We start from the raw sequence: 16126 nt of genomic DNA on the forward strand, positions 1-16126 counted from the left end.
CCGCAGATTGCAGTGGTTCACGGACTCCCATCTCAACTGCTTTTTCTGTGCTGCTGTGGAGTCCGTGGACCATGTGTATATTGGGTGTGGGCGTTTGCACTCCCTCTTTGATTTTCTGAAAAACCTTCTCCTCTTCTTTTGGTTGCACTTCAGTCCCACGCTCCTGATCTTCGGGCACCCGGTGCGGAGGAGGGAGGGCAGGTCTGAAGACCTCCTCGTGGGTCTGCTCCTAGGCCTGGCCAAACTGGCCATAAACAGGTCCAGGCAGCGAGCCGTGGAGGGGGTCGTTAGGGCCGACTGCCTGCCCCTCCTCTGCGGTTACGTTAGGGCCCGGGTGTCCTTGGAGAAGGAGCACGCGGTGTCCACCAACACCCTGGAGTTGTTCGGGGAGAGGTGGGCGCCGCAGGGAGTGGAGTGCATCATTTCCCCCTCCAACTCTATCTTGATTTATTCCCTGCCCTCCCCTTCTCTGTTTGATCACACAGCATTGTCCTTTGATGTGAAGGGCACTGCTTGTCATTGGCCACTCGGGTGTTTTCCTATTTTCCTGGTGGTGGAAATTGAATAAAGATTTGTACACTTTGTGTCTTTCACTGTGTTTCACACCTGCACACACACACACACACCATGGGTGCTGGGGAAAAAAAAAGCACTACCGCAATAAATAAATAAATAAATAAGCAGTAGTGTTTGATCACACAGCATTGCCCCTTGACGTGAAGGGCACTGCTTGTCACTGGGAAAAAAAGAAAAAAAATGAAAAAAAAGTGAACGGTTGGCCGTCCTGCAACAGCTTCCACTATTGATGTCTACGTCCAGGCTGGTCAATCTGGCCAGAGACGTCAACTGCATCATTGATGCAGATGGACGATCCGGCGGGGGGGACAGTAAACTGGACGTTACGTCCAGAGCCCTGATGGAAACTGTCAAAGATGCCAATCTGCACGACGTCCTCAGCACCCTCACAGATGGAGCACAGTGTAGATACACCTGGTCACGGGCAGACGGGTCTATCTGCTCAAGGATAGATTACCTGTTTGTGTCCCGAACGCTCTCGGTCAGAACCACTGATGTCAAGCCGATGTTCTTCTCTGACCATTGCCTCCGGCTGGCCGACTGTCACCTACAGGACGAGCAGCAGGCGGGCAAGGGGACGTGGAAACTGAACAATAAGCTGTTGACCCCGGGAAGCATTGAGAAGCTCAAGAGGGATTACGCAGGTTGGAGAACCGCGAAGCCCCTCTTTGAGTCTCCAGCAGACTGGTGGGAAACAGTAAAAGGAAATATCAAGACGTTCTTCATCCTCAAAGGTGTTCAGGAGGCGAGAGAGAGGTGGGGAAAACTGTCCCAACTCCAGAAAAGTATGCAGAACCTGCTCCTGCTGCAGACGTTGGGGGTCGATGTCATGGAGGACCTCAAGGAGGTGAAGGGCCAGCAAGCCTCGCTCTTTGCCTCAGAGGCCTCCAAGATAATCTTCCGGTCCAGGGTCCGCTCGGTGGAGCAGGACAAGACGTGCTCACGTTTCTTCTTCCAGAAGGTGCACAAAGAGAGCTCTGTGCTCAGCAGCCTGAAGGAAGAAGATGGCTCGGTTGCGTCATCTCAGGATGATATCATGAGGATCAGCAAATCCTTCCATGCCAGTCTGTCTGACTCGAAGCCAACGGACAGCGCGGCCTCCCAGTCGTTCCTGCCCTCTATCACGGAGGTCCTAGATGATGGAACACGAGAGAGGCTGGACAAGCTGCTATCTCTGGATGAGCTGACCAGGGCCCTCGAGTCCTTCAAAAAGAATAAAACTCCCGGAAGCGACGGCTTCCCGGTCGAGATCTATTCTGCTCTTTGGGACTTGATTGGCCGGGACCTGCTGCAGGTGTACGTCAGCATGCTTCAGGCAGGTACCATAAGTGAATCCATGAGGAAAGGCATCATCACCCTCATCTACAAGCAGAAGGGGGAGAGGGAGGAAATTAGAAATTAGAGATTGATCTCACTGTTAAACACAGACTACAAAATCTTGTCAAAGGTCATCGCCAACCGGGTCAGGTCTGCTCTGGGATCGGTGTTCCACCCGGACAAAACCTGTGCTGTACCGGGCAGGAAGATCACTGAGGTCTTGCACTCCTCAGGGATACGATTGCCTACGTGCAGGACAGGGGGGTGGACACCTGCCTCATCAGCCTGGACCAGGAGAAAGCCTTTGACAGGATATTGCATACATATATGAGGGATGTCCTCTCCAAAACGGGCTTTGGGGAGGGAATCGAAAATTGGATCAGACTGCTCTACACCAACATTATCAGTGCAGTCTCAATCAATGGGTGGGAATCAGATAGCTTCCCTGTAAGATCTGGAGTCAGGCAGGGCTTCCCCCCTCACCCGCCTTGTTTGTGTGTTGCATAGACCCATTTGCCGAATCCAACAGGAAGGATGCGATCCTGAGAGGGGTGACTATTTCTGGCAGCGGGGGCCTGCAGGTTAAGGCCTCCCTGTACATGTATGACATCGCCTTTTTGTGCTCAGATCCGCTGTCCATGCACAGACTCATGTGCATCTGTGACCAATTCGAACGGACCTCAGGGGCCACGGTAAACCGAGACAAGAGCGAGGCCATGCTCTTCAGGAACTGAGCCGACCAATCCTCTATCCCCTTCACCGTCAGGACTGACCACCTGAAGGTGCTGGGTATTTGGTTCGTGGGGGCTGGGGCGTGCGCCAAGACCTGAGAGGAGCGGATCAGGAAGATGAGACTGAAACTAGGCAGATGGGAGCAATGGTCGCTCTCCATCGCGGGATAAAACCTGGTCATCAGGTGTGAGGTACTCTCAGTATTGTTATATTTGGCAGAGGTCTGGCCTATCCCCAGAATCTGTGCTACCGCAGTCACCCGGGCCATCTTCCACTTCATGTAGAGATCAAAGATGGACCGGGTCCGAAGAGACACAATGTACAAAGACCGGTGCAATGGGGGAGAAAAAACATACCCAATGCCACCCTCACCCTGATGGCCACGTTTGGGTGTGGCTGCATCAAGCTGTGCGTGGATGCCCTGTACGCAAACACCAAGTGTCACTACGTACTGAGGTTCTACCTGCTCCTGGTGTTGTGAAGGATGGGCCTGGCCTCACTGCCGCGGAATGCTCGGAGTAGTTGGACCGTTCCGTACCACGTGTTTCGTGGAGAAATTTATGAAGAAAAACACCTTTGACCACAAGTCCATCAGGAAGTGGTCAGCACGTAGTGTCCTTGAGACCCTGCCGGAAAAGGAGAGGGCATATCCTGTCGAGTGGTTCCCGGAGGAGACTGTCAAAGCTATTTGGCATAATGCCTCATCGCCAGAACTTTCCAACAAGCACCAAGACATGGCTTGGCTGGTCCTGAGAAAGGCTCTGTCAGTGAGATCCTTTATGCATGCCCGAACTCTCTGCTGCACTGCACGCTGCCCTCGAAGCGGCTGCGGGGGGGAGCAAGACTGTCATACACCTCCTTCAGGAATGTGCCCATGCAGAGGAAGTCTGGAGAGGAATGGAGTGGTGTTTGTTGAGTTTCGTCCCGAGCAGCGCTGTGACTTGGGACTCCATGCTCCACGGCCTGTTCCCCGGGACGCACACTGAGACGAACATCAACTGTGCCTGGAGGTTCTTCAACTCAGTGAAGGATGCTCTCTGCGCGGTCCGAACCCTGTTGATCTTCCAGCTGAAGGAGTTGACCCCGACTGAGTGTTGCAGACTGGCACATTCCAAGGTCCAGGACTACGTGTTGAGGGACGCGCTGAAGCATGGGGCAGCTGCCGCCAAGGCACGGTGGGGAAAGACCACCATTTAACACCTGCCTACTTCAAGAAGAACAGGGGGCTCATGCAGTCGTTTGGGCTCTGCTGATGCCTCAGCTAAATATATCGGCATATGATTGAGAAATGCACAGATCTGTATATAACAATGATAATTTCTGATCTGTGTTGACATATGTATGGCATGGCCAAATGTACAGACCATCAAAATATTTTATGAATAAGTATATTTTGGAAATTTTTGAAATAAAAAATAGAGACCTTGGAGTGCAGGTACATTGTCTCTTGAAAGTGCAGTCGCAGTTAGATAGGACAATGAAGAAAGCGGTTTTCACATCCACAGACCACAGTGAAGACTGGGTTATTAAAATATTGAAGGCTGACCTTGACTGACCTTTAATGGATAGGAGAGTTGACATTTATTGGTAATCGATGGCAAACGGGTGCATCCACAAAGAGATCAGCGTGACATTTCTAAGTGGAACAGTAAGGTCCAGGAGACATTTTTTCGACAGCAGCTCCAACTTCATGTGCTTTTCTTTCACTGCACCCTTCAGCACTCTTACAGAGGTACAGGAAGACCCAATTAGCCAGCTAGTATCACTGCAATGAGACAGGAGGAGTTCGTTTGTGACTCTCAGGAGTTATCCGGGAATAGAATGAAGTGTTCAGTCATAGTTTCGTAGAGAAATATATATTAATGAAACAGATCATTTTGTCCAAATCATCCCTACCAACCAGATGTCCTAACTTAATTTTGTTTCATTTGCCAGTATTTGGCCCACTTCAATCTAAACCATTCCTTTCCGTATACCAACCAGATAACGTTTAACTGTTTTAATGGTGTCAGTCTCCATCACTTCCTCATGTAGCACATTCCATTCACACACTAACTTCTGTTTGAAAACGTTGCCCCTTTGGTCCTTTTTAAAATGTTCCCCTCTCACCTAAAACGTATGCCCTCTAGTTGTGGACACACGCACTATGGGAAAAAGATCTTTTTTATTAACCTTACCCATGTCCTTCGTGATTTTGGAAACCTCTATAAGATCACTGCTGAACGACATTTATTTATTTCAATGTGTAGTCACAGCAGTAATTTTTCAACACAGCACCAACAGCCAAAAATGACATTACTGGTGAAGATTATTGGTTATTTCGTTAAAGGGACCCATGTTAATCTGGCTGATTGGAAATCTCCTCAATATGTGTCTGGTGAAAATTGAGCACACAACTGTGGGGGCAGGATAGATGTATTGCTGCATTTTTCACCACGTAGCGTTCTACTGTAATGTTCATCTATATTCTGTGCTCATCTTTTAAACTCTCAAAGGTCAGCATCGTTGACAGTACGACCTCTGTCTGATGATCTAACCCTAATGGCCCTAATGGAATATTGATGTGCTCAGAAGCACTTCAACAACCAGCAACATAACACAGGAGGCGGCCGTGTAATCTTTCTAAACTGCTACACAGGAGCAGGGAATCCCCAGGAGATGCAGAATAGCGATAATTCCTCATTTTCAGGCTGAAAAGCTGTAACTAGTGGGTTTCCTCAGGGATCAGTCTGAAGTCATCACAACTTACAATCTCGATTAATGATTTGGGCGAAGGGACTGAATGCATTGGAGCTCAATAAAATGTCAAGCAGAGACAGACCATCTGCAGGAAAGACTTACAAGGATACAGATGGAATTGGAGGGTTGAGCTGTAGGGAAAGGCTGGATAGACAGAGCTTCTTTTTTTAACCGTTGAGCATTGGAGGCTGAAGCGTGACATTATAGAGGTTTCTAAAATCATGAAGGCCATGAATAGTATGAATAACCAAGGTCTTTTCTTTTTCCCAGAATGGATGAGTCCAAAACTAGAGGGCAAAGGTTTAAGGTGAGAGGGAGAAAACATTAAAGGGACCTGAGAAACAAAACTTTCATGCAGAGGGTGGTGTGTGTTTGCAATGACCTGTTAGAAAAAAGGAAGTGATGCAGACTGGTGCAGTCACAACATTTTGAAGGCATTTGGATATTCATATTAATAGGATGATTTAGAAGGATATGGGCCAAATGTAGGCAAATGAGATTAGATCAGAATGGGTCATCTGGTCTATCTGGACAAGCTTCCGTTTCAGATGACTCTGTTAGGGATGAGGAGAACTTCTGAAAGGGCCTGTTGAGTGGGAATTATTTTGCCCTGACGATTGTGGTGCCTCCTTGTTTGCATTTATTCAAACTGAGTTAGTGAAATATTTTACAGAGAATTGAGTCACGGATAATAGGGAGAGACAGGGAAGTGAGGCTGGGACCACTACCTGACCATCCACAATCTTAGCACCTGCTGGAAAACCCACAAAGTGTCTAATGTCCCATTCCTGCTCCTCAATCCTATATTTCTATATTCAATTTAGAAGCTCAAATTTCCTAGACAGGAGCATTTGTAGCCAAATACTGCACTACTCTGGTGCACAGGAACAGAGGAGACCATTCAGTGATCTTTCAGTGATCTAGGTCCCCTACTTCGCTGGAAAAGAGAATGCCTGACATTTGCTACTCTCCGTTTGAAAAAAAACAATCCCTGCTCCTACACCATGACCTATTGATATGAGTGATGGAGGTGAACACAAGGGCTTAGTTAAGTGCGACTCGCCCTGAGACCAAGGCAGTATTTAACTGAGGATGACATCAAGTGCAATATTGCACTTAATGAGAATCAGTTGCAAACTCTCCAGTATTTGGAGTAATTTATATCACAATGGTAGAAGTTTATCATCAATGGGCATCAATCATCTCAGCCGTGGGTCATTACTGTAGCAGATCTTCAGGGTAGCTTCCTCCAATCAGGGACTTCCAGCTTGGCATCGGGGAATCACTGCAGTGTCAAAGCAGGCCATTCAGCCCATTGATTCCACAGCGATAAGAAGTACAATGATTTTCTGTAAGTAAGATAATGTTCAGAACCATTTGTCAACCCCCACTACTGAAGCATTCTGTGTCCATGTGCAACAAGATCTGGCCAACATTCAAGCTTGTGCTGTTAAATGTGTCGATACTATTCACGTAACAGTTCTGCTGGACACAGTGTATTTCCGCAGTAAAGGGAGGAGCTCGTTCAGCACATCAATCTGGTTTCATAGGAATATGGGTAAGTCATTCAGCCCATCAATGCTACTGGTCAAGAAGAGCGATGGCCTATGCCGTCTCTCCTGCATCTCACACAGGAAGTCAAGGGGTCTGCTCAACCCCATGCACCCGGGATCAGGAACAAATCATTTAATACCTGGAGCCACTTACAAATGAAGCAGACCTGCGACTTCTCAAATAACGAACAAAGAAACAGGAAGAAGCACCAATATCACAAACAAATGAAGCAGGAACTGCCAAGTTAGCTTGCTCCACGTAGTTCGTTGTGACTTCATTGTTCATACTAGAAGTGTTATTTTAACATGGTTTGGTAGGAAGCTTTTTTAAAAAACAGTCTCAAATGCATCTTCGATCTCATAGAGAGTAGATAGAAGATTGAAGTAGGTGGAGTATCTCTAACTGTTTCAGAATAAAGGTATTGTGGCAGCAGACAGGATTATTAACAATGTAACTTTCCATGGAAGGTCACACTCTCACTGCACATTAAAGTGTTCAGCGTTCAATTCAAGCCTGTACCTCTCTGTCAATCGACATGAAGTCTCTGCACAGCTACATAAAGTATCAGGAATCGAGCATCCTATGGAAAGTATGGAATATCTCACCTTAACAATAGCTGCTTGGGGCATAATGAGTGTTCGTGCATAACCATTAAGTTTCAACTTCTCCTGCTCTTACTGCACTACTTATTAAACACATTGTTTTTTCACACTCTTCCCATGGCACTATCATGCCAGAGTTTCATCTGGTGTAAAACCTTTGCATTGTGTCAGTCACAAGGATATTATTACTTCAAAAGCAGACCAAATCTCTACACAATACCACAAATACTGTCTCAACAAGGCGCTGCCATTGAATAAGATATATTTACTCTGATATTTTAATAATTTTGCATGAAGCAGAACATATCATTTACAGTTTTAATTACTTATTGCCCTGTCTGAATTCTGACAGTGACGTATTACCAAAAATATCCAGGTCCTTTTCAGCATCAGCCCTTCCCAACTTCTCACCATTGAAAAACCATACATGTAAATGATGGTATTTGCTGTTCATAACTGAATCATTTTATACCTTGCAAACGGCTGATTCGGTACATTCCACCTGTAGTTACTCATGGACTCTAACTTGATCCACTCACCTGTATTCAACTATGCCAAACATCTTCTGAAAATTCAAATACTCCACTCGCACTGGTTCTCAACTGACGAAGCCACAATGGAAAACCTCCTCAACGTTCAGCAGATTTATCAAATATCTTTCCCCTTTCTTGAACCTAGGCCGACTCTGCCAAATTATATCATTATTATCCAAGTGTCTAGTTGTCACATTCCTTATAAAAGGTTCCAATGTTTTTCTCACAGCTGACATCAAGCTATCCACTATTTAGTTTTCTGTTTCACTCTCCATCCTATTCTAAGTATTTAGGTTCACTAGAGCTGCTTTCCAGTCTGCAAGATCCTTTTCCAGAATCTAACCACCTTTGAAGAATAATCAGTAATTCTTGCACCAGCTCTATTGCCACTTCCTCGATACTCTGGGAGATAGCAACTTTCCAAGCTTCAATTCAATTCGATTTTAAAAAGCATACTCTTCATTAATTCTAATTACCTGCAGTTCCTCATTTTCACCAGTCACTACGATCCCTTGTATTTCTAAACTTTGTTTCTGTACCTGCCCTGAGAGATGGAACCAATGCATTCCTCTAAGCGGGCAGATGGTGTCTGTCAGCTAATGAATACATTAGAAAAATGCACTTCAGAGATAGTGGAAATGTTACCGACTCCTGCCTGGAACGTCCCAGAGTCAATTCAGTTCGCTTCATGGTGAGTTTCAGCACAGTCCTGTCCCTGGTGTGAGGCGAGAGGTTATATTGAAGAAGACACAGCTCAGTGACCACCTCATTTTTGAAACGAGCTGGTTTCATACTTTACACCTGGAATTAGACAAATGTTTCTGGAAATCCTACTGACGTGGCAGTGATCTGGTTCTTCCTGTTTATAGAGCTTCCCTTCTGTGTAGTCTCTGCTCCATTTGCTTACACTGAACCCAAGCACTGTGTAAAGGCAATGATCAGAGTGGGGTCACCAGATTCTCGGTTCTCCCTGAATGAATGCAACAGTTGACAATACAAACGACAGTAAAGAGTCCAGAGAATCTCCACTGACTTTCCAATGACAGGAGCATGTCAAATCTCCACACACTGGTGCATGCACTTAGTGTTGAAAATACTTCACTCTCCTCAGTTTCTCTCCCTGGCTGAAAAAGAAGTTGCACCTCGGCACAGTCCCACAGTAACCATTCCTCTCTCCAAAGAAGCAGTTGAAAATGTGACATCACCTTTCTCTGTATCATAGCAGCGATAACAGCAGCACCAGTATTGCCACTGGAATTGATCGCCACACTCAGAGAACAGAGTCAGCACGAACATGACTTACTTTAAACTGAGACATCCTTAAATGAACAGAATATTCAGAATATTGTAAAAGTGGAAATGTTAGAATAGCTTCCCATTCTATTTTCCTTCCAGTTAATTATCAGTAATCCCTTTGCTTCTTTTCCTCTCTCTCTCTCTCTCTCTCTCTCTCTCTCTTTCTCTCTCTCTGTCTCTCTCTCTCTTTCACTGGACAATTTCACAGTTAGTTTCAGTTTTGATACAGGCTCATTGGTTTGCAAAAAATTCTGTGTTTCTCCCAATACAAACTCCAGTACCTGCTGTGATTCTACAACACTTTCAGGCACTGGAAAATTTTATTTCTGATCTTCATTGTCGACAATTTCTTGCTTTATTTCACCTTTAATGTTGGTGTTTCACTGGCAAGGACAGCATTTGTTGTCAATCACTACATGCCCTTGACTGCGAGACCATTTGTCAAGTCAATATGGAGCCAATCAAATTGTTATTGATCTGAAGTCACAATTAGCCTAGACTGGGCAATAATGTTAAGTTTCTTTACTAATGGTTATCAGTAAAATAATAAAATAAATATTGATGGTTTATTGTTGTCATGAGTGAAATTGGATTTCTTTCCAATATCTGTCGTTCGAATTTACATTCTGTGACCAGCTGTGGTAGAATTTTAAACAATGCCTTGAGAGTCATATCCTGTCCTCTGAATTACACACCCAGTGACATTATTACTCTCATACGGAGTCCTTGTTGTGACATAACCGTAGAGACAAGTACAAGTTTATGATCAAAATATTTTTAACGCGGAAAAGTGCTGAGAAAAGAACTGAAGCCGTAACATCTGAAGTTAACAAAGGGGTAGATGTCAGCTCATTCAACAACAGCACTGAGGTGGAGGCTGGAGATATTACGGAGGTAGATGAAGGCAGGTTTGATGACAGAGTGAACACGGAGACATAAAACAGTTCAGGGTAAAAGGGAGACTCAATGTTCTGAACAGCCTCGTTCCATCTTAGATGTTTATGAGTAAGGAGTCTGAAATTCGTGGAAATGAAGTGAGTTTGTGACCGAAACTGAAGATAACATTTAATGTATTTTCGAAATATAAATAACTGAAGTTGCAATAATCTTTACCATCGTTTATATGATTGACAGAAATAGACTTACCAGGAACACCAACAATAGCGAGGATGGGATAGTAACCCACCTGAATAATCATCAGTACAGCTCTTATCCGCAAGTGTAAACCTGGCCAATCCTCAGAAAGATAGTAAAGACCTAAGGACAAACTCTTGTCCATTGTTGTAACATTTCTGTCCACTGTTCTCAGAGTCAGATCCATTGTTGGAATATTCCTGTCTAATATTCTCAGATTCTGATCCAGTTTTGAAACATTCCAGTCTAATGTTTGAAGACTGTTCCTCTCCCTCTCTCTGCAGCTGCTGATCGCAATCTTGATGTTGACACTACCCGAATAATGTGGCAAACAAGTTGAAAGAAGCCTCATATTAATGGAAGGCAGAAACCCAGCTGTGGTACATTTAGGTCCACGGAGACTGAAATCAATCACACTCACTGAACAAACAGATCCAGTTAACAACTTTCACTAAACCCTTATATGTCACAATAATACTTGGTCTGGGTGGGATGTTGACATCAATGGCTATTGGACTTATGGCATATCTCCAATTATAAAGTTAGAGTTGAGGGGGAGAGATTATCTTTTCTCTTCATTAGCTCGATGATTCTACTGTGTTTTGGCAAAGTGGAAACTACTCAGCACCTGAGGGGCTTCTACATCTGATTCACAAGGCCTGCTGCAATCTTTTGTTTTATGTATTTATGTTTAACTTCAACATTTCTCTTCCCAACATTTAATTGCTAAGGTAGGGTTAGGCATTTTTGAGATGCTACTACAGTGGCGTGGGTAGTAGGAAAACAGTCTGTTCAATGTGGTCATTACAGCTGCGGCCAGGTCCTATGGAGTGATGATCAAGCTCTCCGAGAACCAAGGTCCTCAGTTTACCTTTCGACAGTTATTGCTGAGGTCTCAGCAGGGTTGGAAGGTAGTAAATATCCCCGAGATTTCTTTCAGAATTGTCTTTAGCTTTTATTTCCTCCTGGATTGGAGAGCTGCACGTAAGGCAATCTGTTTTCTAACTTTGCTTTTTGACAAATGGGTGTTTATGGGATGTTACTCTATTAGAACAATTATTGTTTAGTCGTTAAATAATGTCTCACTGTGTTAAGCCTTCCAACAGAATTAAGTTATTCCAAGTTCCTCTTCCTTTTGTTGTATTTTGTCTACAGTGTTTGAATAAACCCTGTTTTGCTTCATGTCAAATATTTTGACCCAGCGATTTGTATCTGAATCACAACACCTCATATTTAACTTTAGAATAAGAAAATGTTCGAGTAGAGATGATCTTCTCGATTCATTTGAGGGGTTCTGCTCTGGCCCATAACAAGAGGGAACAACGGAATGGGCCGACGTGGAGGAACAGTAGTTATGTCAGGAATTATATCGGATACTCAATCCACCTCACAGATCCAGTCCGAGCATTTATAAGCCCAGATGAGATATCTGTCCACCGTGGAGCACTGTGAAGACCAGGCCAGTGTACTACTCAGTACAACCTGCAACCTTTCCAGGTTCATTTGCTCACCACGTACATTTCCAACAGTGCATTGATCTATAAATCTGGACTATATAATCTGTTCAGCACGGAGTGCTGTGCAGTCCAAATCATTGCATTGTTCCATAAACATAGACTAGATACTGTTGAGCTGGGGGATCTGTGGAATGAATGGATCTGTAAATCTGTCGCAGTTACAATCCCAATGTATAAGTCTGTGTAGACCACCCCAGTACATTGCTAGTAACACTGTATTCGATCACTGTTGAGCGTGGGGTAATTGCACCAGATGCTGGAAGTGACAGATGTGCAGCTCCCATCCATTTAAAACTCGTTTTTCTCAATTGTTCCGTGACACGCGGTGTTTTGGGTGTGAAAATCACTTCCAGAGAGAAGCCAGGGAATCAGTTTAAATACGACTAAAATGAAGAGTTTGTTTAAAAGAGTGGGGTAGATTGAGACAGAATTTCAGAGAAGGATGTGATCTTAGATTTCGATATTCTGAAATTAAAACATCTATATTGCATCTTGCATTTCGGGTCACTGTTCCCAGGAATAATGCATGAACAGCATATTGATATCAATGAAGATGATGGAGAGTTTTGGATGAGTATTTGTTCTGTAGCTTTATAAATGGGAGCGGGGCCAGTAGAGTCTTTGACTAATTTGGCTGACTCGAACAATAGTTTGACACAGTGTCATTTTCATTGAATGTAACAAAGCATCGTCTGCATGAGGCCGAGCCATTTCTTGGTGATATCGTCTCGAACTCACCTCATTAACTACCTATCCCAACCCATGGTGACCCTCTCATTCAATGCCAGCCTCGTTCTCCAATTCATCTTGGCTGGAGGTACTCACCATCACCGAGATACCCCTGGATATTCGGTGATCCCTGGTGCTGCTGCCATCTTTTAAAAGGCCAATGCGAACACAGTTGAGCTTTCACGGTTTGGAGTTGACCTGCACAGTTTATCCTGAGCATGGCATATCAGGGAAAGTTGCACCACGATTTTGTCAACAGGGGCACGGACGTTCTGGTGGATTGGCTAGTACAGAAGGGGATCATTCTGTTCCCAGAGGGGGCCACTGACCATGGTCTGAGCTCACCAACTAGCTCAGTGCAGTTCCTGCGGTCTGAAGAGATGCCCAACAACAAAGGACAAGCATTAATAGACTGCATCGACAACACTCATAAGCATGTTCACCGAATTCCTTCAAGCACGTGTTCGGGAGCTATTTCTCACGAGGACCGACACTCTAAACAATTTATTACAGCATTTTTTTTTGTAAGCAGAAGCACAATTTAAACCGACAAATCAAAAATACCTACTTATTTCATGGTCAACAATATTCAATCACAATCAGTAATTCTAGTTATTTCACTTGTCACATCTAATTGTATTCAGCCAAAGACTGCATCGAAGCACTTGTCTCATTATAGAATGCAATTGCTAGCAGAGACCTTTTACCTTTTATCTTCAGCCATTATCTTGATCATTGTCTGACCCGTAGCTCCTTCCTGCTTACCAAAGTTTCTATTGTCCTTTGTCTGTTAAAATTCTTCTCTACAGTAGTCCCCACTCAGTTGGCTAAATGACTGGAGTGTGATGTAAAGGGAGGCCAGCACAGCAGGTTCAATTCCACACACTGTCGTAGGTTAGCATAAAGGTTTCGATTTCTCAAGCTCACCCCATCATCCGAGGTGTGGTGACCCTCGGGTTAAACCACCACGAGTTGTCTTTCTAATGAGAGAACAGCACAAGGTTCTTTCGGACGATGGTGACTTTATTGCATCACTGTTAGCATTTTAAAATCTTATCTACATGACCATTTCATCTTGCATTGTATTTCCGGATGATCTGGTATAATGCAGTTTCATTTTGCCCCAATGTCAGCTTTTCCCCCACACAGTACGTTCCTGCCCATTGGCTGATAAACCTTGACTCCTTTGTTATCCATGAGTCCATCTGTCTGTGTCGCAATAACAATCAATACTTCTGCATCCGATGCTATCTGCAGAAGAGACTTCCAAAACAAAAAGTCTCAAATACTCGAACAAATAAAAATAAATTTCCTCATGTCTGTAATAAATTTAAAACTTCTAAAAGAAAAGAATTAAGACAAATAATGTAGCTGCAACTGTACTTTCAATCAATTCAGTAGGAAGGACGTATTGCTGTAGCAGTACCCAGGCTGACTGATAACACATCTAGAGGGCTATGTGTGAAGGTTTATTTTTGTATCCTCATACTGGAAGGTGTTCAGAGATGTTTCACTTCAGTTCCTCCTGGGATGAAGGGTTTATATTATGGAGGTTTAGCAGGTTACACTTGGAATGAAAGGTGATTTTATTAAATCATGTAGCAACATGAGGACACCGGATCATTTGGATACTGAATAGTTGTTTGTATCGTCCAAATTTGTTGTCATTAGGCTTTGCACTTTTGTAGGGGGAGTTTATTTCAAGAATAAGCCAGTTACCTGTGGCTGACAGAAGAAATCTGTCTGTGATATTTCTATCATTGAACCTGACCAGTCTAGGACCGATAACATTGGCTGTACCACCAACCTGGCTGCATTTAGAATCTGTTGTGAGCAGTGGAAGAGTGGGACTTGAAGAGGAAACAGTCACCTATCCAACCTTGATCAGAAGAGGGTTAAGGAGAGTTTCACAAAGTGGGAATTTATTCAAATAGGAACTCTCTTCCCCAGATTTTGTGATGGGTGAATCTTTACATTATATAGAAACTGTTTTAGTTTGATTTTCGATGGACTAGCAAATCAGAAAAGTGAAGCTGGGACCACAGTGAGATGAACCATGACCTTATTTATTGGTGGAGTAGTGTCAAACGGCCAAGTGGTCTAGTCGTGCCCCTCAAACCTATGTTCTTATGTTCTGTTCAGCCTTCATACCTGCTACACAGGAGCAGATCGAGTCCCCTCCGATGGTTAGGGGTAGTTTGAGAAAATGTACTGGGAAATTTCAGGCTGGGTCAAAAAGAGCATCGCCCCCACAATCCCTGTATCCCGGCTTCCGCTCTCTGCAACTTCTGCTCCAGGTGGAGGTTATGTTACAGACACAGATTCACTGTGAATGCAGCCCCCATGTCACATCCAGGGTTAGCTCAACCAAATCCTCTGCTCTCCCTGAATGGAGAACACAACTGCCTGGAAAATAACTAGTTACTTTCCAATAACTGAAGCTGAAAATATTTTTTAAAAATATGAACAGGAGTATGCTATCCAGCCTGTCCTGTCATTCAATAAGAATTTGGCTTAGCTACTCCAGGGCTCAACTCCACTTTCCTGCCAACCCTTTGTATCCCTCAACTCGCCCATTTGTCAAAAACCAATCCACCCATTCTGAAAAAAAAACTTTCAATGACCCAGCTTCCACACTCTCTCCGTGAGGTAATTCACTATATTCTGAGAGAAGACATTTCTCTTTGTCTCAAATGAAATCAATAAATCCTTATTCTCTATCTACGTCCCTGAGTTCAAGACTCTGTTCAGGAGTAAACCACGTTCTGAACATCAACGTTGTCAAGCCCCCTCTCTATATTGTACAGTAAGATCACCCCATTCACTTTAACTGCAATGAATGAACGCCTCAACATTTTAGGTATGCGTGATAGATCAACAATTTCATTCCCAGAATCAACCTAATGTCTCATGCTAGTTTCTTGCTGCACCAGCGTTTTGGTTCATACACAGGAAAAACCCATTCCCTTTTCACTCCAACTCTTTTCTCGAGTTCTCACCATTCAATGACAGACTGCCTTTTGGTTCTGAGGGGAAATGTCTGAGAACTTATACTTTTTCTGCAGTCAACTCCAGCTGTCAATTACTTGGCACTCACTGACCTTATCTATATCTCCTTTCAGATTCCTTACATCCTCACTGCCACCTGCTCTCCCACATAGTTCAGTGCCATCCACAAACTCGGATATATATGCACTCATCCCCCGTTTCAAACCAACAATATAGATTGTAAATAACTAATGCCACAGGACTGATACATGTGGTGATCCAGTAGATACATCTATTTAATCAGACAAGTACCCACTCATCCCGGCTCTCCATCTTTTCTGAGTTAACCACGCTGAAGTGTATCCAGAATATTTTCTGTCATATTCTTGTGTAAGAAATTCTGTTTTGT

General features: G+C 44.1%; 1 protein-coding gene across 1 annotated transcript in view; it reads left to right on the top strand.

Annotated features, from left to right (window-relative positions):
- Positions 1-1081: 1081 nt before the first annotated feature.
- LOC132832618 (H-2 class II histocompatibility antigen, A-U alpha chain-like) overlaps positions 1082-16126 on the top strand; it is a 119798-nt gene continuing 104753 nt past the window's right edge. Inside the window, exon 1 of the mRNA XM_060850701.1 lies at positions 1082-1220. Within this exon, the coding sequence (XP_060706684.1) occupies positions 1082-1220 (139 nt within the window). The remainder of the gene's footprint in view (positions 1221-16126) is intronic.

This window comes from Hemiscyllium ocellatum, chromosome 35, assembly GCF_020745735.1.
Source record: "Hemiscyllium ocellatum isolate sHemOce1 chromosome 35, sHemOce1.pat.X.cur, whole genome shotgun sequence".
NCBI classification, from domain to species: domain Eukaryota; kingdom Metazoa; phylum Chordata; class Chondrichthyes; order Orectolobiformes; family Hemiscylliidae; genus Hemiscyllium; species Hemiscyllium ocellatum.